This window comes from Penicillium antarcticum (assembly GCF_028974205.1).
Source record: "Penicillium antarcticum strain IBT 31339 chromosome Unknown utg000006l_segment0_segment0, whole genome shotgun sequence".
Classification (NCBI taxonomy): Eukaryota; Fungi; Ascomycota; class Eurotiomycetes; order Eurotiales; family Aspergillaceae; genus Penicillium; species Penicillium antarcticum.
Genome location: NW_026695304.1, coordinates 111084 through 133531, shown reverse-complemented (window position 1 = coordinate 133531; position 22448 = coordinate 111084). Strand labels below are relative to the sequence as shown.

General features: G+C 46.9%; 9 protein-coding genes across 9 annotated transcripts; 3 read left to right on the top strand and 6 right to left on the bottom strand.

The window, feature by feature from the left end:
* Positions 1-141: 141 nt before the first annotated feature.
* On the top strand, positions 142-1850 carry N7508_006118 (uncharacterized protein; the record flags this gene model as incomplete). Its single annotated transcript, XM_058464184.1, has 2 exons — positions 142-1762; positions 1825-1850. The coding sequence occupies 2 exons, from the start codon at positions 142-144 to the stop codon at positions 1848-1850; spliced, it is 1647 nt and encodes a 548-aa protein (XP_058318037.1).
* Positions 1851-2877: 1027 nt separating this feature from the next.
* On the top strand, positions 2878-4149 carry N7508_006117 (uncharacterized protein; the record flags this gene model as incomplete). Its single annotated transcript, XM_058464183.1, has 8 exons — positions 2878-3062; positions 3126-3215; positions 3269-3369; positions 3425-3478; positions 3539-3607; positions 3669-3844; positions 3917-4053; positions 4107-4149. 8 exons carry the CDS (start codon positions 2878-2880, stop codon positions 4147-4149), a joined length of 855 nt encoding a protein of 284 aa, XP_058318036.1.
* Positions 4150-4602: 453 nt separating this feature from the next.
* On the bottom strand, positions 4603-6105 carry N7508_006116 (prolyl hydroxylase family protein; the record flags this gene model as incomplete). The annotated part of the gene is made up of 2 exons (XM_058464182.1): positions 4603-5774; positions 5826-6105. The coding sequence occupies 2 exons, from the start codon at positions 6103-6105 to the stop codon at positions 4603-4605; spliced, it is 1452 nt and encodes a 483-aa protein (XP_058318035.1).
* A 749-nt stretch (positions 6106-6854) lies between these two features.
* N7508_006115 (aldo/keto reductase) lies at positions 6855-7953 on the bottom strand (the record flags this gene model as incomplete). Its single annotated transcript, XM_058464181.1, has 4 exons — positions 6855-7057; positions 7108-7435; positions 7489-7753; positions 7802-7953. The coding sequence occupies 4 exons, from the start codon at positions 7951-7953 to the stop codon at positions 6855-6857; spliced, it is 948 nt and encodes a 315-aa protein (XP_058318034.1).
* A 916-nt stretch (positions 7954-8869) lies between these two features.
* Positions 8870-9146, top strand: N7508_006114 (uncharacterized protein; the record flags this gene model as incomplete). The annotated part of the gene is made up of 2 exons (XM_058464180.1): positions 8870-8954; positions 9016-9146. 2 exons carry the CDS (start codon positions 8870-8872, stop codon positions 9144-9146), a joined length of 216 nt encoding a protein of 71 aa, XP_058318033.1.
* A 548-nt stretch (positions 9147-9694) lies between these two features.
* Positions 9695-10062, bottom strand: N7508_006113 (uncharacterized protein; the record flags this gene model as incomplete). The annotated part of the gene is made up of 2 exons (XM_058464179.1): positions 9695-9801; positions 9861-10062. 2 exons carry the CDS (start codon positions 10060-10062, stop codon positions 9695-9697), a joined length of 309 nt encoding a protein of 102 aa, XP_058318032.1.
* Positions 10063-10685: 623 nt separating this feature from the next.
* Positions 10686-11384, bottom strand: N7508_006112 (uncharacterized protein; the record flags this gene model as incomplete). The annotated part of the gene is made up of 1 exon (XM_058464178.1): positions 10686-11384. One exon carries the CDS (start codon positions 11382-11384, stop codon positions 10686-10688), a length of 699 nt encoding a protein of 232 aa, XP_058318031.1.
* Positions 11385-12120: 736 nt separating this feature from the next.
* Positions 12121-15157, bottom strand: N7508_006111 (uncharacterized protein; the record flags this gene model as incomplete). The annotated part of the gene is made up of 4 exons (XM_058464177.1): positions 12121-12779; positions 12838-12971; positions 13026-13161; positions 13228-15157. The coding sequence occupies 4 exons, from the start codon at positions 15155-15157 to the stop codon at positions 12121-12123; spliced, it is 2859 nt and encodes a 952-aa protein (XP_058318030.1).
* Positions 15158-16414: 1257 nt separating this feature from the next.
* On the bottom strand, positions 16415-18334 carry N7508_006110 (adenosine deaminase family protein; the record flags this gene model as incomplete). The annotated part of the gene is made up of 4 exons (XM_058464176.1): positions 16415-16549; positions 16671-17188; positions 17247-18113; positions 18175-18334. The coding sequence occupies 4 exons, from the start codon at positions 18332-18334 to the stop codon at positions 16415-16417; spliced, it is 1680 nt and encodes a 559-aa protein (XP_058318029.1).
* Positions 18335-22448: the final 4114 nt, after the last annotated feature.

The window sequence follows — 22448 nt, the reverse complement described above, 5'->3', positions numbered from 1 at the left end:
TCAAGAAAAAAAAAGCCCAAACTGACCCTTGTACGAAGCGACTCGCCCGTCCCCCCACATTTACCCCACGTTTCTGGCAAGGCCCGTGCGTCTCTATACAAAGGGGGCAGCTCGAGGTTAGTTGTTGATTAAATTTTGACGATGGCAACACAGAACATAATTCAAGATGTCGAGGTGGAGGATAACAATTTCGACTCTCGACGCTCTGGAGAAATCGACAAGGGTGCTACTGTACCGACGGAGATTGGCACCCTGCAACGACGACTGAAGTCTCGACATGTTCAATTTCTTGCTCTGTCTGGGGCTATTGGAACAGGTCTCTTTGTTGGCACGGGTCAGGTTCTTTCACTAGCTGGACCATTGTCTGCGGTACTCGCCTATCTCATTACGGGCTTCAACCTTTACGCGGTTATTAACAGCATGGGTGAAATGGCGACCTGGCTACCTCTTCCCGGTGCAGTTCCTGTATATGCATCTCGGTTTGTCGATGAAGCCTTGGGATTTACTTTGGGATGGAATTATTGGTACCAATTTGCTATTGGCGTTCCGATCGAGATCAGTGCGGCTGCCCTTGTTATCGACTACTGGCCCAGCAGCATCTCTTCTGCGGTTTGGATCACTGTACTTTATGTGGCTATCCTTGTCGTTAATATGCTCCCTGTTCGTGTCTATGGCGAAGTGGAATTTTTCCTCGGATCGATCAAACTCACCACCATTGTAGGATTGATGTTGCTCATGCTGATTATCACACTCGGTGGTGCACCATCACACGATCGTATAGGTTTCCGCTACTGGGACAGTCCGGGGCCAATGAATGAGTATCTAGAGACAGGCTCACTAGGCCGCTTTCTAGCATTTTGGAAAGTTTTCATCCAGGCCACCTTTAGCTACGGCGGCAGCGAAATGGTTGTTGTCGCAGCAGGAGAGACTGAAAACCCTCGGCGCAACATTCCGAAAGCGGTGCGTCGTGTTTTCTGGCGCATTGCTATCTTCTATGTCGGAAGCGTCTTCTTAGTTGGCCTATGTGTCTCATCTAAAGATGATCGACTACTCAACGCTATTGACACGGGTGCTGCAGGGGTTGGGGCAAGCCCTTTCGTCGTTGCTATTGAGAATGGTGGTATCCAAGTGCTCCCGTCAATTATCAATGCTGTGGTGCTCACTTCTGCGTTATCCGCGGGTAACTCTTTCTTTTATGCGTCCACTCGAATTCTGTACTCCACGGCACTGGATGGGAAAGCGCCTCGTGTCCTTCGATTTGAAAGGTTCGGTGTTCCATACGCATGCGTTGCTGTCACTGCAGCACTGAGCTTGCTTGTCTATCTCAATGTCTCATCTAGCTCAGCCGAGGTGTTCTTTTGGATAAGCAATTTGAGCGCTGTCAGCACGCTGATCGTATGGACCTCTATTTCTGTGACTTATATTCGCTTCCATCGAGGGGTAAAATACCACGGCATACCACGCTCCTCACTTCCTTTTCAATCTCCTTTCCAACCTTTCATGGCATACTTTGCCATGATTTTCTCCTCTACTGTGGCGTTTTTCAATGGCTTCGACGCATTCTTCCCTGGTCATTTCAGTGCGAAGAGCTTTATACCCCCATATATCGATATTCCTATCTTTGCCATGCTATTTTTGGGGTACAAATCTGTCAAGGGCACAAAATTCGTTAGGATAGAAGACATGGACCTCCTATCTGGAAAGGCAGATGCTGACGAGCTGGAATCAACGTGGGAAGAACCCAAGCCTCGCAATTTTTTCGGTAAGTCTACACTAAGTCTCCCTATACCTAAGCAAATTATCTGATATTGAACCTTGAACCAGAGCGAATTTGGTTCTGGATTGCATAAGCTGGACCGATGGTACGTGAGGAAGGGAATACATGATGTATGTCATCAAGTACAGCTATGAAAAAGAAAAGTGGCAGACACCACAATTCTTATCTTCTCCACATTCATCTCATCTCTTTTTTTTTCATTGAGAGAGCTGGCATTTTGTCATTATATAAGATTTACATACTTGCTTCAGCCCGAATCTTCTTGCCGCAGTGAATAGAAAGGGGAGATATCTCAGAAAATTTTGCATCCATACCAGGATTCCCTTCTTGTATATTCAAACTGAGAAGATGTCGAATTGCCTACTGAAAAGCATTGAACGCGGACGCAGTCATAAAAACTCAAGTGATTCGGTTAACTTGGTAGCTACCATGTTCACATCGAATTCAATGCTTGAATTCATTTGCCACTCGTAAAATCTAATGGGTTCTCTGAAATGCGCGCGAACAAACTCATCAGGACATTCACCACACGAGATTGGTCACAAAGACGACATCTGTCGTGGTGGCAAAACCACCTGTGACGCAGCATGGTTTTGTTCACGGCTAAGCAGCAGTCTCATATCAACTACCGATATAATATTTCTGTACTTTCGGCTTCGAGTCGCGGTAGATCTATTGGAAATTCAGGAGATCCGATCGCATCGGAAGCTTGAATCGGGTCTTTGGCCCAAATTTCGGAACCAATTTCGGTCGGGTCCAAATGGCGCTAGGCTTAGGACCGATACCGTTCCCGGCGATTCTACGGGTGATCTGATTTAGACATAAAGTTAGTACGCCATCCCCAGCAATGAGAGGTGTGGGGAGGTCAATAACCCTGGAAAGTACGGGGGAAACCCCGGTTCTCTTCCTACTCCGGAATTTGAGATTCTGGGGATCTTCATAGCTATGCCGAGCAAGCTTCCGATGCCTTGCAATACTTCTTTTTACTATAAAGTCGGCCCCCGGGCCAAATATAATGTATTTATTGGGCTTTTGTTCGTACGTTTCTTGAAAACCCCCGTCTGCAAAGAGAACACAGCACCGCCATGACAAACAACAAAATGGATAGTGAGATGTTTCGCGGCAATTCCAAGACTTCACATCATGAAGTTGGAGGGATGTTGGGGTTAACTCAAGTTCCTACATCCATCACTCTGTCTGCTGAACAATTTGAGAGGCTTTACCTGAGTCCTATGATGCACCGCCAGTCGGCCCTGACGAAGAACCTTGGTAATCCGACTCCACTGTACGTATCACTTATCGGTATACATCCTAGAGCGAGACATTGGGGCTTACCATATCATTCAAGTGGCCTTGGAGCTTTCGTGCTCACAGCTGCACCTTTATCGTGTTGTTTGATGGCCTGGAGAGGCGCTGGTGGAGGAGGTGCTGCGTTCAAGTAAGATTATGACTGCGCTAATAACCAAAATATCCCAGACTGATTTAATATAGCGCGGTTTTGATCCTCTTCGGAGGTTTACTACTGATTCTCTCAAGCATGCTCGAATTCATTCTTGGGAACACATTCTCCTCTGTCGTCTTCGGTCACCTAGGTAGGCTGAGTCTTGAAGCATTTGCGAAACAAAGACATATACTAACTCAAAACAGGCGCATTTTGTCTGGCATTTGGTGCTAGCATGACTCCAGCATTCAACGCAGCAGGTAAGTGATGCATCCTTTAAGTCTCATTCGTGAATTTATATTGATGTTATTTATCAATAGCGCCATACTCCCCATCCACGACTGATACTGTAGCGGGGCTTCATAGCTCTGGATACGTGAATACTTTCGGTATGTTTTCTCGTATCACTGTCATGTCATGTTCCCCTAAGCTCACTGTCTTTCCTTATAGCGTTCTTCCTTGTATTTATGGCGGTGTTGATGTTCATCTACACACTCTGTGCAACACGCACGAACATAGTGTATGTGGTCTTATTCGCAGACCTTGTCGTTGTTTTCGCCCTCCTGGCTGCCGCCTATTGGAGATTGGGACTTGAGGACGCGAAGGTTGGTGAACGTCTGACGGTGGTAAGTCTGGACTTTCTCTGTCTCAGCAATGCAGCCATGATAGCCGATATTAACAGTCCTTCCTACCTCTAGGGTGGCGGAGCTGCTCTATTCCTAGCGAGTATGCTTGGATTCTACCTGTTGACGGCGCAATTACTTGATTCTGTTGGATTCCCGCTCTGCTTGCCTGTTGGGGATCTGAGTGGGGCATGGAGTCGCCAAAAAACCCAGTACGTTATAGCCTCACGCCACCAAGACCCACTGCGATGCTAATGCGCCATAGGGGCGGCTCACGGTTCATTGACGATGTGAACGGCGAGGCGTAAGCGCATCTTATATAAGCTATACCGCAGATTACAAGAAAAGACTTATTTGACCTTGATATCTCATTGGTATAATTGCAAGCTAATATGTTGAGCAAGCGCTGCTGGTGATGCTTTGGGCCACTGCTACGGCTACTGAGAATAAGCACTGGATGCCAAAGAGTGACAGAACCATCCGAGACGGTTATACGGCGATAGAATACTCGATTGAAACTCGTATGAAGAGGGATGTAGCACAAATGATTGTCATGTATATCCGCAGATTTAGTCCTCGCTCCAGTGTAAGGCAAGTGTGGAAGTCGTCAGAAATCAAGACTGGCCACACAATCGGCCCAAGAAAGGAGCCATGAGTCTATATTTTGCAAATTCGGATTATGTAGATTTGGTTGGCATAATATTTGTCCAACATTCAGTTTCTATCCGATCTATAGGGTGATAGCACGTAATTTGTGCTTATCACCCTACAGAAGGGTTTATATCATACTCTACGTCTGTTCTAATAATATACTTAGCACCCTTCCTTACCCCAGTCCCTTCATGTAACAAGGCACCGTTCGCCTCGCCGTGTGGGAATATGGCAACGGACCCCATCACAGGCCGTACAGGGTATGCATTGAGTACCCCCTCACGCGTGGCTGGCATGAAGAACGTGGTTTCACCGCCTTCAAACTCGTCGTTGAGATATAGCAAGAATGTATACATAGAGCTTTGCTTTCGATCTTCGGGCGACGAGTCATACACATATGTGTCATCAGGGAGAATACCGGACGGTGGCCAAGCCCCATCAATGTGGCAACGATATTCGGCACCGGGGACATATCTGTACACCCGGAAGCGTCGATTGATACCTCGTACCAGGCGGCCGTTAATGGAGGGCGGTACGTATGGAGAAATGCGGCCCCAAAGCATGTCATGGAAAGCAGTGTCGATAATCCAGTAGAAGTTGTGAGCCAAGATGCTCACGTCGCCATCTTCGCGCAAAGGCGCATCAGGTAGGAAATTGACAGACTCTCCGGCTGCAATGATGGCTTTGCACTCTGCGGGGGAGAGCACGTCCATAGCAAGGCCAAGGCCTGGAACGGCGGGATGCGGGTGATATGTTATAGAGGGCCCGACGGAAGCCAGAGGGACAGCATTAGGTTCTGTTGTGTAGAGGATTGCAGGATGATGGTTCGGAGGTTTGCGAAGTGTACCGGGGGTGTGCTCGATGACGCGGAGTGCAGTCGGGGATTTCGGGGCGTCGGCAAGGATAGATTTGTCGAGGACTGAGGCGTAGATCTCCAGTGGTGGTGTTGACGGTCGGAGATCCCAAATTGAATGAAAGGCGATCGGGGAGGCTGAACTGGGGGCGTTTGATGTGGTGTCGATTGGGGTGCTGACGCGCAGTATGGCATCGAGGACGCCCAGAAGTTCTAAGTCCCTTGCGCTACGGCTGAGAGAATTATCATCGTGTGCTCTAGGCTGTGTTGAGAGCCCGCTCACAACGTCAAGATCTCGTACCCAGCGACATAAGGCTCCGATTTTAGGTTGTTCCCCTCTAATCCTCATCTCGGCGAGCAGAATTTTGGCCTCGATGTATTTCTCATCGGCCAAGGCACCGGTAATACGTGCTGTGAGGTTTGCGCCCTCTATCAAATGGTCAGTTGTAGCCACCAATTAGAGATAACAGGGTGGCGCACCAGCTGTATTAAGACCGGTAGTACAGGCCTGACGAAAGCCATAGACAGCAACTCGGAGGTCTTTGCAAGCCTTGGACTTGGTAAGGCTAGGGTATTCTGCAAGGGCCGTGAGTGTCTCAATGGTGATATCGAGTTCCTCGTCTGAGACGACTGTTTTAATGTGCTTGGGCTCGAGGGTGCCATCAGGAGGGGGTGTGAGGGTAGAGGCAGGTTTGGGCAATTTTTGCGGAAGGTCGACCTGTGCATTGCGCTTACGCTTCGCAGCTTTAGACTTGGCCATTGTGTCTGATGGTCGATAGTTGATAGTGGGGATTGATGGTTTTCAACTCGAACCGGGCCGGAAAATTAAAATTGCGGTTCGCCATCGCCACTCGAGGGCTGTCCTAATCACTCTACGGAATTGAAAGTGGTACAAATTGTCGAGACGAATGCTTGGTTTGAGTAGAACAGGCTCTTGATCCATGATATGCAAGATCCTTGATTGGAGCAGTCATTTGAACAAGGTAGATATTCTTTTGCAAGTATGATTCAACACAGACTCAAGGTGCGTTAATACTCCAATCCTTAGGCCCACCCGCTATTTATAGCTTGCGACCTTCAGGCCCCTGAATACTAGAGATGTATTCTCCCGCTTGTCGATCATCTTCTTGTGGTGCACATACAGAACACGCGCGCGTACATATTCCATGCCTGTGGCAGCATGCTTGTCTGTGGCCTTACCTTCTTCGGTTAGCAGGCCAAGACGATCCAGCACAGGCGATGACAAAATCTTCGTTATTGTATCATGCCCGCAATAGAGATAGAGCAACCCAAGACGAGGAATGCCGGTCTGACTTCTGGGAGGTGTGATAACACGATAAATTAATATTATGCCAGGCCCACCCATCCCTAAAAAGAGAACTATCCGCGGTACGAGAAAACGGCAGGTCGACTCGACTAATGTCTTGGTAGTGTTTTCGGAAAAATTGGTAACTTATATTCACACGATGCTAACTACCAAAAGTGCAGTATGAATTTCTAAAGAAAATCTCACTTTTGCTTGCCATCAAGGTCCGTGAAGAGTTCATAACCAAAGTCTTTGCTCGAGTCATTGAAACGTAATTTCTTGTCGATAGAATCGATCTTCTTGATATCTGTCGGGTCAAGCTCAAAGGCGATGTCGAAGTTCTGCATGATTCGCTCCGGGGACTTTGATTTGGGAATGACAGAACGCCCATGTGCGATACCCCAAGCTGCGATCGATATTAGGTTGTGGACCATCGAGATGTAGCGTAGAACGTACCTAAGGCGATTTGGTTGGAAGTTTTTCCATACTTCTTGCCAATCTCGACTAATGTCTTGTCATTGACCAGCTGACCGTGTTTCTCTCGGGAACCATAGATTTCGTTCTGGTTACCAAACGGTGAATATTGCGTCACATGAATGCCTTGCTCCTTGTGGAATTTATGGAAGTCCTGCTGTTGAAGCCATGGATGCAATTCCATCTGGTGTACAGCTGGCGTGATAGTCGCATGCGTAAGGAGGCGCTCGACTTCCTTTCGGGAAAAGTTGGAGATTCCGATAGCTTTGGCTTTACCCGATTTCATCAATCCCTCCATAGCTTTGTAGGTCTGCAAGGGTGAGTAGGAAATATTGAAGTGGGCTTCGACTATGAGCGACATACATCCACATAATCTATATCATCAGGTATCAGATTTCCGTCTTTGTCGGATGGGAATGGATCATCTCCGCGTTTGAAGGCAGCAGGCCAGTGCATCAAGAAAAGATCAAGATATTCCAGACCCATATCATCAAGAGTCATCTGCAATGCTTGCTCTACATCATCGGGATGGTGTTTGTTGTTCCACAGCTTGCTAGTAACAAAAATTTCGCTCCGAGGCACGCCGCTTTGTTTTATGGCTCTGCCGACAGCGGGCTCAGTACCATAGCTGTAGGAGTCAGCTTCGGTAGTTCTCTCAGACTTTATATATACTTACCACCTCGCCGTGTCAATGTGCCGATATCCTGCCTGAAGAGCCACAAGAACTGCTGCCTCCTGGGCAGCCTCATCCTGCCAGGTTCCCAGACCAATGGCAGGGATTTCAGCACCAGTAGAAAGCTTGAAAGTCTTTTGAGAGTTAGAGGCCATTGTGATATCTGCGAATGGAAGTATGTCAAACCACCATGGGGAAGCTTGACTGATCCACTCTTTAAGTACGAAACTTCTCCAAATACCAGGAAGTTACGCTGATGTTTGAGTGACGTTTTGATTCCTACTCTGTAGATTTGACAAACCGGCTAACAGGTATCTATACTGGAAAACCAGATAGCGCAAATGCCGCATTGTGATCTATTAAGATTACGTCACCCATCGCCACAACCGAATAACTTGGGAGTCCAACGTGATTACCTGTTTATACACCTTGAAAAGTAATGTTAGATGTTTTTTTTTTCAATTGAACAGTCTCATAGCGGCGTATCTTGTCCGCCTACTCAAGGTGACAAACAATACGGAGGGCCTCCCCTCCAAATCCGACAAGAGCTACGATTTTATAGTTCATTCCAGCTATTCCCGCCCGTGTTAGCGCCTTGGTCATATATAACGAGATAATACAGTCGGTCTCAAAGGCATCTTGAGCATCTCGAAACCGGCTTTCATCGAACTTTCCATGGTTCGTTCTTAGGTGAAGCTAACAATGGCCAATATATTGTTAGGAGAACCGGAAAATGACATTCATCTTGGAAACACAAGTTACTTTTGTTATGAGCTAGAACGACCTTGTGCGGTCATAAGCCCAGATTGAATCGATCGGTCGAATGGTGAAGTCATTTCTTTGTTCTCGACAGCATGAGAGTTGAGACCAATGAAAGCTTGGTATACCCTTTGTCATGGAACGAAAAGTATACCCAATTCAAGGAATATGGGTGTAATAATGATCATATAGACTGGCTTTGATGTGTGCGTCGCCAAAGATAAAAGATAGAAGACTACCAGTCGGATGATTCAACTTTCTTCGCACTACACACTTATTACATACCCTGGGAACACAAGATATCCAAGCAAAATGGCCGACCACACGAAACGCGATACCGAAGATATTTATGAGGGAGCCACCCAAGATGATAGTGATCCTAGGCAGCCACAGCTTGGTAACGTTCCATCATTGGGTTTCATTCGAAAATGAGATCAGACACCACTAATATGCGATAGATGAGGATAATGACGGGGCTATAAATCATTCAAACGTGGTGAAGGATCGCTTGCGCCATGCAAAACCTCAAACCGCAAACAAGTACAGCGAGGGACCGGATGAGGATGACCTGCCAGCCGAGGCCCAGTGAATCAATCTTTTTACTGGGCTTGAGCATACAACCCGTTACTTTAAAGATCACGAATGTTTGTATGGAGGACCCCAACTTGTGCCTTCCATTTAAGATACGGGCTTGTGATATAGTATGAAACTGTGATAGGTCGAATCTATCGAGAAATTCAAGAATTCAATGACTTTGGATTTGAAAGGAACATTCGCGCATCATGGTTAATATTCTCTCCGTGATGAAGATGGGGATTGCCTGTCTAAGATGATCTGTCCATGCCGCTCATTTGCCGCTGCAAATAAGGCTATGTGGTTACAGATGTGGATACATATACAGAGTGTACCTTGGCTACCTTTGCTCGCAACGCCTGATGATGTCAACATAACAGATGCTAACAGAGTATTGGAGACTTGGCCATCCCAATTTTGGTTTGGCATTGCAGGTCACATTAATACCGCTGACATGGCGTGTGATTTCAACAGAGATTATTTGGCAGCCTAAATTACCTCCTAGCTAGTATTGCTTTAAGAACAGGACAGCGCAGCGCAAAAGCAATAACACCCCATTCTCATTTAGCTCAATTTGCTATTTCCAAACTTAACAGGGCGTCTCTGCCGACTTTGGTACTGCAAATATCCATATGTACCGCCGGCGATAACCGCCAAAACGATGATATTACCTTGTGTAAAGTGTGAGCACTTAAATATTCTGGAGTATTTGATAGGAAATGAAGCTTACTGGCAAGAAACTTCCATAAGCCACCTGCAGCTTCAAATGTATTTCCCACAGCACGCAGCGCCACCCTGAGAGTGCCAATAAATGAGCTGGCAATAGCTCTGAGCAGTCCAAATATCGCATCGAACGTGGTGTGGCACACGGAAACTGTCAACTCGAGCATTGAGGTGACAATGTCCTTGATGGAAGTAATGATTGAGGCCATTGATGCTGGAAGTGAGCAGTATTTTATGGGCTTGGGTAATATCTCTCATTGCACAGTTCCGGAGGCGATCTTTAGTTATAAGCAGCTCTTCACTCCGGAACGAAGTGTACTTCCTGTTTTTACTACCTGCTTTTTACGCCAGACCAACAATCTTGCTTTTTTTCGCCGCAATGATCATCATCGGCTGATAGATAGCCGATGACGTACAGCAGCACCCACAAATTCAACTTTCAAAACTTAAGACCAACACGATGCAAGGTTCTCATCTGTGCAAGATAAATTTAAATGATAACAAGAAAATGCAAAGGTATAAGCCACTGCCAGCCAAAAGCCTTGGGTGTATAAAGAGGATGTACAAGGATATACCAGCTTTATTTTAGCCACCACTGTCTTTCCATCTATTAATTTGGTGCGATCGGAGACTGAAAGAGGAAGACAGCCGAGTATTCAATTATCGAGACACATCAAACTCGGTTAGAGGCTAAGGTTCCTTTATTGCCACCCGAAATCTGGGGATCTTGCTAAAACAAAATGGCCCTGAAAGAGGGTGACCCGTTATCTCGAACACCTGATGTTTATTCCTCTCTAAAATGACTTCATGAGGTAACACCTGTCGCCTTTGGTTACAGTTCCTCATTTTCATCAGCAATGTACCCCATGGCACGGAATAGCCGCATGGTTTTCCCTTCCTGCGGCTCACAAAGAGAAACTTTCCTATTTTTTAAATATTGCGTGATCGCCTGGAGCGCACCATGAGCGTCCTCTCTGGGTACTTGTACCTCGACCTCCATGAGATGCAGGTCCCCAGCAACTACATCATCAAATTTAGTCTTGTATCCCTCAATCCGCACCTTCCACTTCGCATTCTGATAAGGCCCATACGCGCGCAACGCATCCCAGTCGACAGCCTGATATCGTTCGGCGAACTGCACCTGCTCCTCATGCCAGACTGTACTGTCCAAAGGACAGCGTTTTTCACAGGTAAAGGATGGGGAGTTGGCGCCATACTGGTTCCAGGAACAGTCGACAAAGTCCGGAATACCAGTAACCGCCCTGGGAAAGCGGACTTTGACTGTGGAGAATTGCTGGCCTTTGTTTGTTTTTGTGCGAAACATCAGACCGGAGCTGATATGGATAGGGGGATATTCATCGTAGTAGGTGATTGGATTCTCTTTGTAGGGGGGCGATGCATTGCGTCCAAGTTTGGCAAGCGTGTCTTGTGGACTTGGCTCGCAGATTGCCCATTGGAGGCTAATCTTTTCTTTTGCATAGGTGAAGGGAGATGTGAGAAGGACATTGAAGAAGAATGCCTGTGGCTTCATGGTGAATTCTGGGTGCGATGAGCTTAGTTTTTTGTTCGATTTGTCTTGCCAGCATTCTTAAACACAGGATTTCAAGGACGTCAGCCTTCAAGAGTCGGTGTGGGAAGGGAGCTTAGGCGGAGACAGAGATCCAAATCTAACTATGTGAACAGGGGTTCGCGGTAGCCTCGGTGATGTCATAATGGTTCGCAAAGCCTGCAAGGGATAGGCCCGAGCCTTTAGGCAGCCAATATATCGGCTTCGACGAACGCCTCTTCCAATCCAGCTGGAAAGGAGAACTGCTAATATTTTTTGATTTCGAGGGCTTGGCATGGCTCGGTCAGTGATTTGCGTCTATAAGACCCCTCTGTGCATCATTTTGTTTCAACCATTTAATATGGAAAGAAATACCAATAATCCTATCAGTTTAAGCCTCTATACACCAACACTAATCGCTGGCTAAGCGTAGCCCTCCTTCCTTCCCGCATTCGCGTTTCTGGTAGGGTAGACTAATATTATTCGCAATACACCAAGTAGTGGTACAATTGGTTTATGGAACGACAAAAATCTACCAGTTAGGGCTTCAAAGTTCCAGGGAAAATCCAAGAGCAAGCGACAAAGTATCTTGTAAGCGTAGCATTCGGGTACTGGAACTCATGTCCCTGTATACGTGTCCCATAGGACATATTGACTATTTCTTTGCGAGCAATGCGTAGCCCAAGCCAAGCCATGACATGCATCCCAATAAAGAATGAGATCACACAAGCTTAATATGAGACTTACTCGTCAAAGGGAGATCAACATGAAGCACCAGCTTCTTGTTCGCGGCATCGTACTCGGCATCATGGTGTCCCTTCGGCTGGCGCTCTATGCCAAGAACAGTGATAGCCTCAATAGTGACGCCAGGATTGTACTCAAACGAGCCAGTCATGCTGAGCCGGCCGTGTGCGTAATTGAAGTCGATCTCCGACACGGCATCCTGCACAACCGACTCACCGTCGTCGAGGTATAGCGATCCCTCAGCGCAGTCATCGAGACCAGGAGCAATGACAATGTTGAAGCCCTTCTTGCGGAGCGCAGTGGTGGTGTTGGCGCTTTCAATGCGCTGCGGGTAGACAATCCCGCCCTTATAATGAACCGTGATGTCCGTGTAGTCGACCTGGGCGGAGACATACTCACCGCGGCCGCGGATAGGCTTGCCAGTACCCCACTCGTAGAAGATGTCGTCGGGCAGGTAGTAGTTGACAATTGTACTGTTTTCTTCTGTGACTGGGCTGACAAGGATGCCGTCGCCGTAGAAGAACTGCAGGTCAATTGGGTAGGTGTTGGGGTCGTTCGGGTAATTAAAGAACAGAGGGTTCAGAGCCGGGGTACCGGTCTGGTTCTGTTTGTAGATGGCGGTGTAGATATAGTCGACTGTTTCGGTATCACTTTTAGCTTTAGTCTGCGTGAGGAGGCTTCGTGCACCACTTACGGAGCTGATATCTGATGGAAATTCCTTTGCGCGCGGCCTCGGCGACTGTCGGCCAGCGGTAGAACTCTTGGGGATTAGCGAAAATTTCGGCGTGGTTCCTGAAGAATGTGTAGAAGGAGCCCAGAGCTGCCCATCTTTTGATACAGATTAGCTAGAGCCTCTCATGCAAAGGGATACTCGGCACTTACCTAGCACAGAGCGTCTCCGTTACATTACCACCGAAGCCGCAAACATCGGGACCCACGACGGGGATTTGGTACAACGATGCGAATTGAAGGATCTGACTGATGGAGATGCGGTACCAAAGCCACCCGGAAACATTATCTGGGGGGTAAATTAGCATGAGATCATTTTTTAATATCGAATAGGTACCGCCAGGAGCATTCATACCGCCGAGCCAATGGGATACATCCTTTCCGGAGCCAGCAAAAGTGCTTCTTGTAATAACCAAAGCGCGGTCATCTGGGCGCCTGGCACGCATGGCATTGTGGGAATGCGACGACATCATTGCACCGTAAATGTTGTGGGTATCATACTGAACGTATCCTCCACTTTGAACCAGATCGGTGTCGGCAGTGCTATCAGCAAGCGTGGGTCCTGCGCCATTCTGAATCATGTAGGGTGGTCTGATAAGCTCGCGATTGGGAAGACCTTTGCACTCGTCAGGTCCACAGCCGGAGCCAGTTTGCCTGCCGTGCTGCCAGCCAGCACTCGACGGAGCCCAATGAGGCTTGGCAGAGCGCCAATGGCCAGCACCGAGGTTGCGCCGGGAACGAGTTCGCGGTTCACGCCGTTGTATAACAGCAGCCGCACGTTTTTCATTTGGGTTAGTAGATACAAAATTTGGCTGAAGACTGCTCGGGAATCCAGGGACAGGAGCATCTGGACCCGCTCGGACTGGCGGTGGCTTTGGAGGGTCACCATCCACCTCCGCAAACTTCTCCGGGGTGGTGTTGTTGCCTGGATAGGGGCGGTTGAAGAAATTCGCGGGCTCATTCATGTCGATCCATAGTGCGTCAATGTCTGGACCCTTCCTTCCATCGAAGAACTCCAGGAACTGCTCACTCCAGTACTGCTGTGATGCAGGATGGAACCAGTCAGGGAAGTAGCTCGGACCAGACCAAACGACACCTTGGTATTCGGTGCCATTCTCTTCTTTCATGAAGGTATCATATTTAAGTCCTGCATCGAGCGCTGGGTTGGATTCCTTGTAGAATACCGCGGGGTCGACCATGACTATGTAATGCTGATCTCTCGCATGGATTGTATCGACCAGATCTTTGTATAGGTTGGCCGGGAACCGTTCTGGATCAATGGTGAAGATGCGCCGACGGTCCATGTAATCAATATCCGTCCAGATGGTTTCCAAGGGAATGTCATTGGAGGAATAGTTTGCGGTGACAGCGGCAACCTCATAGACGTCTTGATAACCGTATTTGCACTGGTGGTAACCAAGCCCCCAATAAGGAGTCATCAGCGGAAGCTGAGTAATTTCCGCGTACTGAATGGCCACATCGCGTGGGGAGGGGCCAGCAATGAAATAGAAATCAAGAACACCACCGATGATGTTGTATTCGAGGTACTGACCACCTTTATTGTCGATGAAGATGTCCATGCCGTTGGAGTTGAGTAGGAAAACTCCGTGAGTGCCATCCTGCCTGTGGTCGAAATAAATAGGGTGAGCGCCGTATAAGTTCTCGCCCTGAGGCGTCCCGTAAGCATCACGCGTGTAGATCGTCCGAGTGTAGTTGGTTGTGTTCAGCATGAACGCGTCGCTGTGCTCGCCCAGCCCGTACAGATGCGGGTTCTGGGGTAAGTGTGTCTTTAGGTAGACATATTGACTTTCGAAAACCAGGTTGTTGCCCGTAGTATCAAAGATCACCTCTCCGGTATCAGTCCGAGATACAGTGAACGAGAAGGGGTCGGCATTGAAGTCAAATTTGAGTTTGGCATCCTTTCGGGAACACCATTGACCAAAGCCGGGCCGCGGGAAGACACTGTCTGGAACTTGATAGACCGTGTTGTTGGTGTCCAATATTTTGACGTGGAGGCGATCGTTGGTCTGATACTCAACCTCCAATTTCAAGTCTGGGAGATCAGTCCCGAACACATTGCATGCCGGTCCTGCGAGAGAAAGTTCTGCGTAAAAGCCAGATCGAGTCTCCCAATGTTTAGTTGCCTTGTATCCTGGGCATTCAGACAGGTCCTTTTCGTAGAGGTCATTACCCGGGCCATCAAGATCCTCGATACCCGCCTGGCTCTGAGCCCAGACACAGCCACTAAGAGCTGCAGCTGAGGCGAGTAGTTTCTTGAGATACATGCTGAAGGCTTAGATAGCGGGAAATATCACGTCCGCATACTGTCTTTATATTGTTTCCTCATTTCCCTCGGTTCCCTTTGGCCAAGAAGGGCCGTGTGCTCAGGGCGGAGACGACAACATTCGCCAAGATCGCGATCCCCACCTTGGAGGGAATCTATGGCATGGAGACTGTTTAAGTCTCGGAAAACGTTGATTGTTTCGCTTTCGAGGCCACTTTCCAGAATCTTTGAGATTTTGAGCATCTTGCCCCGTCGTAAACTGCGATAACAACACAAAGAGCGCCATCAACACCGAGCTGTTGGCAAAGTGAACGATGATCCCCTGTTCTTGGCGTTTGCCGAGCACTCCGGTAAATGCCCGACAAATGACGCTGTCAACTCCACCCCAAACCCGTAAGGCGATACTGTTGGCGTCTCTCTCTAATCCTCCGGCAAAAGCCCGTAGTTGCGGGGCTCCACGGGGCTTCCACGTCGACCCCCACACTTCCTTTGACTAGCTTCCTTGAGACCCTCATTACCGGGGAGGATGCATAAATCGTGGGCATAAGCATGCGCGAGAGGTAAGCATCCAGGAGTGGAAAGCTCAACTCGGCTGCTGCTCACCGCCTTCAGTTGTCGCTCCGTCTATCTGTGTGTCCTGCATTTATGTCAATTTAGTGCCATTTACACACTTTTAATGCTCAGCAATGCCAACATCAGCTTTGAGGTAGGTGTAGTGGCTAGCACAAGAATGTCACTGGACTTTAACGTGCGAGAAAGGTCATCTCGATGAAGCTGTGTTGGATGTTGCGGATCAGATCTCTCCCTCTTAGGGGGATTACTAACACTTAGGCAATAGACACCTTCTCGTTGGCTATACAATGATACTCAGGATCGGAAAGATCGATAAGATTAATATTTGTGTAATTACTATTAAGTATGAAACAGAACATAGGCCGCTATAAGGGCTCGAAATTTATCATGCCTACCGCTCAACCTAGACTAGGATTCCGATAAAGCGGCCTCGGGTGACTGTCTGCCGCCTGGAAGATCAGTATGAGCACAAGTAAAACTAGCGAGACCCTCGCGAGAATTCATTTTGCAAGTGGTGATGGAAGGTGCTGTGGTTCGGATTGTCCACAGATCATAATCTTGCGCTAATAGGAGGAGTAAAAGAAAGGTTCATATGCTTCGATTGAACGGAGAAGCTTTGCATTTGACATAAGCTATAAGTTAGATGAGGTCACCACATGTGTCTAAGTGATTCAATGCATAAGCTTCAGTCAACCTTTAATGTCCGGTATTTTGAACCGTATTCGTCCACAATCCACTTGCAATAATCCTCCCAGTCTCTGTTCCAACCTTGAATGTGCTTAGCCTTAGTACCAGTTCCATCTTCGCCACGGTCAATATCCTGGATTCAATCTTTGTCAGATTGATCTTCGAAGTTTGCCCATCGTAGACTGTTCTGTGCCAGAGCGCCCTGTTCTCTAGTATAAGCAAGCAGCGCGGCACCAAAAAAAAAGACAACGTACCAACCCAGCAAGCCCAATATTGTCAAAGGCTTGGATAGCTTCATAAAAGTCATAACTCAAACCTGCCACGTCCTGTCCAAGGATGGCTGGATCATCATTACTGATTGCAGTCGGAATGCCGTGGGCAATCATTGCGGGCAACGGATGGTGAAGAACATCTTCATTCAAACGAAGGACTTCATTCGAAATAGGGCATACTTCCACCATAACGCTCTGCTCAATCACTTGATGGATCAAATTCGGATGTTTATATAAGGAGAAGCTGTGACCAATCCGTCGCGTGTTGAACAGGACGGCATCGAACAAGTTAAGATCGGTAGAGTTCCCATCTCCCAGCGTTTCTCCAGCATGAAAGAAATACGGAATTGTGAGATTCAAGGCCTCGGTCTGTTGACGGAACCATATCAGTTCCGGTGCCAAATCAGAAAGGGGACGACCGAGATCTTCCTGGGCAACAAGGTCGTAGCCACTAAAGAGCTCCGGAAAATTTTGCTTCCTCTGCAGGGCGATTTTCATACCTATATCATCCATGGTGAGCTAGCTAACCTTTATGGTAACGGGTCTAGTTTGCCATACTCTTGGTGATCGAAGCACGGTTCTTGATTCGTGCATCCGACCAAATAATTCTTGCACCCAAGAAGTTTTTACCTAGCTCCGTGGCCTTGAACTTCTCAATCTCCTCAACTAGTACATGCCACCAAGCGTCCAGGTCAGGGTCAATGTCTTCGTTCCCATCATGGACTAGCTTCCCACTCGATCCGCCACTTCGGATCTCCACCCAGTTAATACCGTCGCTGGTCAGATCTTCGAAGAGTTTCTGGTAAAATTTTCTGACAACGGGTTCGTACTGAAGCATGGTATCAGCCGGACCAAAGCAGGCCTGGAACCTTCTCCAGATCTCATCGACACCTAGTTCGTGGCGGATTGACTCCTCTGGGGGAATGGTTGTCTTGCTCCTGATGAATTCAATGAAACCAGCTTCGCCACCTTCAAAGCTAGTAGCGGCGTCTTTGACTGGGATTTCCGTTTTAGGAATATAGTCAGAGGCGTCAATCTTGGACTGCGTGGTCGAAAGAGTGTCGTTGTTATGAGAGAAAGTGATGGTAGCATTCTGCTTGGCATCTGCGGTGTCAAGGGACTGTGACGCGGAAATTACCATTCCTTCAGTGTTAATGATAATTTCCACAATTTTTTCATACGGCAACATAGCGGATAGATGAGCATGCAAAAGTGCACCCTTAGGCATGCGCTTGATCACTCTCCAGAGGGTTGTGTTGGAGATATACGGTCGGGCAAGGGGGAAAACCTCTCCTGCAAACCGTTCCTCCTCGTTGAGGGTACCGGCTACTCGCCAGTAATGGTCAATCTCGTCCTGTCGAATTGCTTCAACAATCTCATCCGCTCTTTTAGCAGTTGGAGAGAGACTCTGCCGGAAGATGTGATCTGCATGACTGGTCAGTTCTGTTTGCTTGAACGCAACAGTCAAAAATTGTCTGAAACGAACCCTGTCGATGTGTCTTTTCCAACGCAATCAGCTTCTCGCGATTTCTGAGATGCTGTTGCACCAGAGGGGCATTGATGTTTGGCTCTCCCTCAATTGCCAAGGCCGTCGAGATCCCTGACAGGGAAAGAGTGGCTATCCCGAGTATCGAAGGCAGATGCATGATGGTTCAAGTTACTAGAAGTAAAAATTTTGGTTTGGCAATTTGCAAGAAGACGCTACATATACCTAAAGTGAGGCATATGGTGGATCTAAGGGACGGTCCAGCCCGACTCCCCCTTACAGGTTTGGTTCTTGCATGAAGTTGCATGGAGCCCTGCATTGTCTCACAGACATACTTTGATGAACATTCTCATTCCTGCAGATGGCCATAAACTACTACTGTACGCCTGGCTCATTTATTTTTAAGCTAGTATTGAATCGGGCCTAGATATTGCACTAAGCCTACTTATTTCATATGTATAATGTCACCAACACTCATGATCACATTGTGAGGTTCCGATCCCGATTTTCAGCCTAGATCACGACTTCTTGATTACATTGTACGAAGTAGTACCATTATGTCAAGACCGATCCATTATCTTATTTATTCGGTGCCATAGCATAACTTTCATCCATAGGGACATTCATAAAGAGAAAGATACCCCTTACATTTTGTCTCTCTACTGTATATCTCAATTTGCATCAAATATTTCGTTGATGTCGAAAACGATTGAAATTATTTTCAATGGGCTGGGGATGCACAGGTGCATACTCTGTGCTATCTGATCCCACATTTTCCCATTTTCAATACTATTTTGGCTGGTAAGGAAATCATTTGTTGATGAATTCCTGCTTTTGTATTAGCGCCCATTGCACTGTATATGTATAAAGGCCGGGAGGATAAGCACTATAAGTCTCCTTCCTTGGAGTGCCAAGCCTTTGTGGTTGAACTTCGGGCTATGAGATCTTTCGCAAACAAATTCCTTTTTTGGCAGAGCTTTTCTAATGCTAGGTATATAAGGTCATATCTTGCTCTAAATTCTTCTTTTCCTTGCTCAATTCACAAAATTACGAAGTTCAATATCAGTTTATAAAATGAACACTTTCATGAAGGACCATTCGACAAAACAAAGTGCTCTCGTTGTTTTTCACAGTCTGTACGTTTCACTTGTGGACGAGACAAGCGAGCATAGCCTTTGGATTCAATGTGATTAATTTACTAGACTTTGGATTTGTTCCTCCTCAGCAGTGATCGCTTTTAATAAAATTCTTCTCAGCCAATATCCATTTCCTCTCATTCTCACTACGTGGCATGTCCTCTTTTTCACAATCGCTACACAATTACTTGCACATACCACTACTTTGATAGACGGTCGCAAATTTTCGATGCTCACCCGCCGTATTTATTTTTCTTCAATCCTCCCAATAGGGCTCAGCTTCAGCCTGAACCTCATCTTCAACAATGCGGCATACGTATAGTTTAACGTTGCGTTTATTCAAATGCTCAAGGTGAGACTTCATCGATTATTGCATCCTCTCGAAGACTTATACCAAGAGATGATAGGCGATCGGTCCTGTTATTATACTCTTTACCGGGTGGCTCTTTGGGCTTTATAAGCTAAACGTCTCAATTCTGGGTACAGTTGGTATCATATCTACCGGAGTGATAATTTCATCTTATGGGGAGGTGAAAATTAATCTACTAGGAGTTTTGATCCTAGGTATAGGTATCGGTTGCGAAGCGATCCGACTTATCTTGGTTGAGTTCCTACTAGCTCCATCAGGGCACAGCATGGATGCTCTCGCTGCCCTTTACCACTTTGCACCGGTTTGCACTGTTTCCTGTATGCTCGCAACCGCAGTTTTCGAAGGCCCCAGCGTTTTCCTTGAAAGCGCGATGGTTTTAGCATACTGGACGAACAGTGGAATGCTGTAGTTGCCTTCATGCTCAATATCTCCGCGGTCTTACTCATACGCAAAGCATCGTCTCTTACGTTGACAATTTGCGGTGTGCGTAAGGCCTTCTTGACAGTTATGGTATCAACACAGCTATGGAGTGAGCGTATCACTATGCTCCAACTAGCTGGCTTCATGATTGCGAGCACTACTCTTGTTCTTTATGCACGATTAGACATCCGGAATTGCGAGAAGCCGCATTCAGATCAAGGAATAACTGAAGACAGAACCTTAGTATAGTCACAGGCATCAGACCGAGGAAATAATTCCGATGATCTAATCTTCAAATCAACTAAATACATCTCAATTGACCGCTATAACGTATCTATCATACTGCGATGGTAAGATGGAGGGGGGCGACGTTCTGCTGGACTGAACTGATCGTGGGCCCAACACAACCCTTGAAACCATCAGAATCAATGTTCGAGATATGGCACGTATGGTCAGCCAGGTTAAAGCAGATTGATTCAGTCTTCTCAAATGTATAGGGAGAGTAAGACCTTGCCAGATAGGTCGTACAGAGAATGTAGTTCACGGTAAATTAGTGTTCATGGCATAGCATAGGCCCCTCAGTGTCTGCCCTTCCGGTCGAAAACCTTGTCGCTCTTCATCCATGATGGCAGTCGTTGGATTTTGCGATGTTTTGAAGGTAGCGAGCAGACACTCAATCGGTGTAGTTGAATAACGAACGGTGTTGACGGACAGTGATGAGCAGTGTTGTGGTGAGCTTGGTGGAAAGTCTCGAAGAGAACTTGAATGTTGACGTGCTTACTGCATGTTTTTGACCTTCATTTAGCATCCATGTTGATGCCAGATTCTCACAGTATCAATGTCAGAACAATACCACGATGGCCCCGATCTTATATGCAATTCATCTAACTAGTTGACCACATCGCGATGTCAGTTTGAATCGCTTCATTAGTCTATTAGGGTACAATTGCGTCCTATGCTTCTTTGAATTGACACCAAAACCCAGATCGATAGGTAGTTTCTTGTAATATGTATTTGGCCAAGGCAAGGCGAAAACCCATGAATCATCATCACGTGCCGAAATCTCCCAAGGGGCGTGCGCATAATTCTGACGCTAATATTTCAGTGCTGACCCAGCAATAAACCAACTACACGCGGGTGTAGTGTTAGAGAGGGCTGCGTTTTTTTCTTTGATCGAGTTTGTGCTATTGGGTTCGAATCGGTCTCGAGGGTAAGTTGTAGACCTGGGATGAAGACGGCAAGAGAAGCTCTGCTCAATTTACGTAACTAATTAACTACAAGGAGACATCTTACTGTATATCTGCTGCTTGCAAAACGGGAATATACGATGCAGTGAATTCCAAAGGGGAAGAAATTTAAAAATTGAGCTTGTACCTGCCAATCCGAGATGATCGGCTTATCGGAGGAGATTGCCTGATGGGGCTTCGCGGTAGGGCGGCTCAAGCCGCATAAGGGTTACGTCCAGATGCTTCGTCTAGCGCTATTTGTCCCATATCTTGGGCCATGTGCCCTATATTAATCTCACTGTACCTCGAACTTTTAGCTAATAGCGCTTTGTGGGCCATTAAGTCAAAGCACAGATTTTGGATAAAGGGTCATATATCATGGCGTGATAAATTTCCGAGCAGCACCGAGACTCTGGTAGGTGATACTTGGCTCGGCTACATCCCCTCGCCATCGTCGAGTAAAGATTTCAGCCCACAGGTATGGTCAACGGGATACCGGGAGAACAAAGGCTTTGGTTGCCTGACAGGGTGGCTAAAAGCCATGGAATATGTGAGTATACTATTGCTGGCTAAATGGGGTTCCGCTCAAAGATGGCGTTTTGTTTATCTAGTATGTAATACACCTGCGGTGGGATGGAATGGCATTTGAGGACATTCATAGACATATTTGCAAAGTACAAACGTACATCAATTACCATCTGCTATTGTAATTTACATATTCATGTCATCGCTGACATCTGTGCATTGAACGATACTAATCCTTCAGTCAGTAAAAAAAATGACACAGCAAAACGATTGGCGATATTATGGAACCTATTAGGAAGTTTGAAGTCTTTAGCAACTATTTTAATTTATATTCTGTGGTTTGGATGATGGCACAGGTGCCTTGGTGTGGGAATCTATGGTCGGATTAGATTTGTGTGGATCAGTATTTTGGGATTGCATTTTTGGAGTTGCTGATTGATAACAGAAACCTAAAGGTGATCTGATAGGGGGAACTAATAAATATGATGTCTAATGCAACCTCATAGATCTAGAATATCTACGCGCTATTTATTGCTGTTACCTAAAATTTGGCATCGACAGAATAATAAAGTCCGGGTAGCTGTAGCTATTTATATG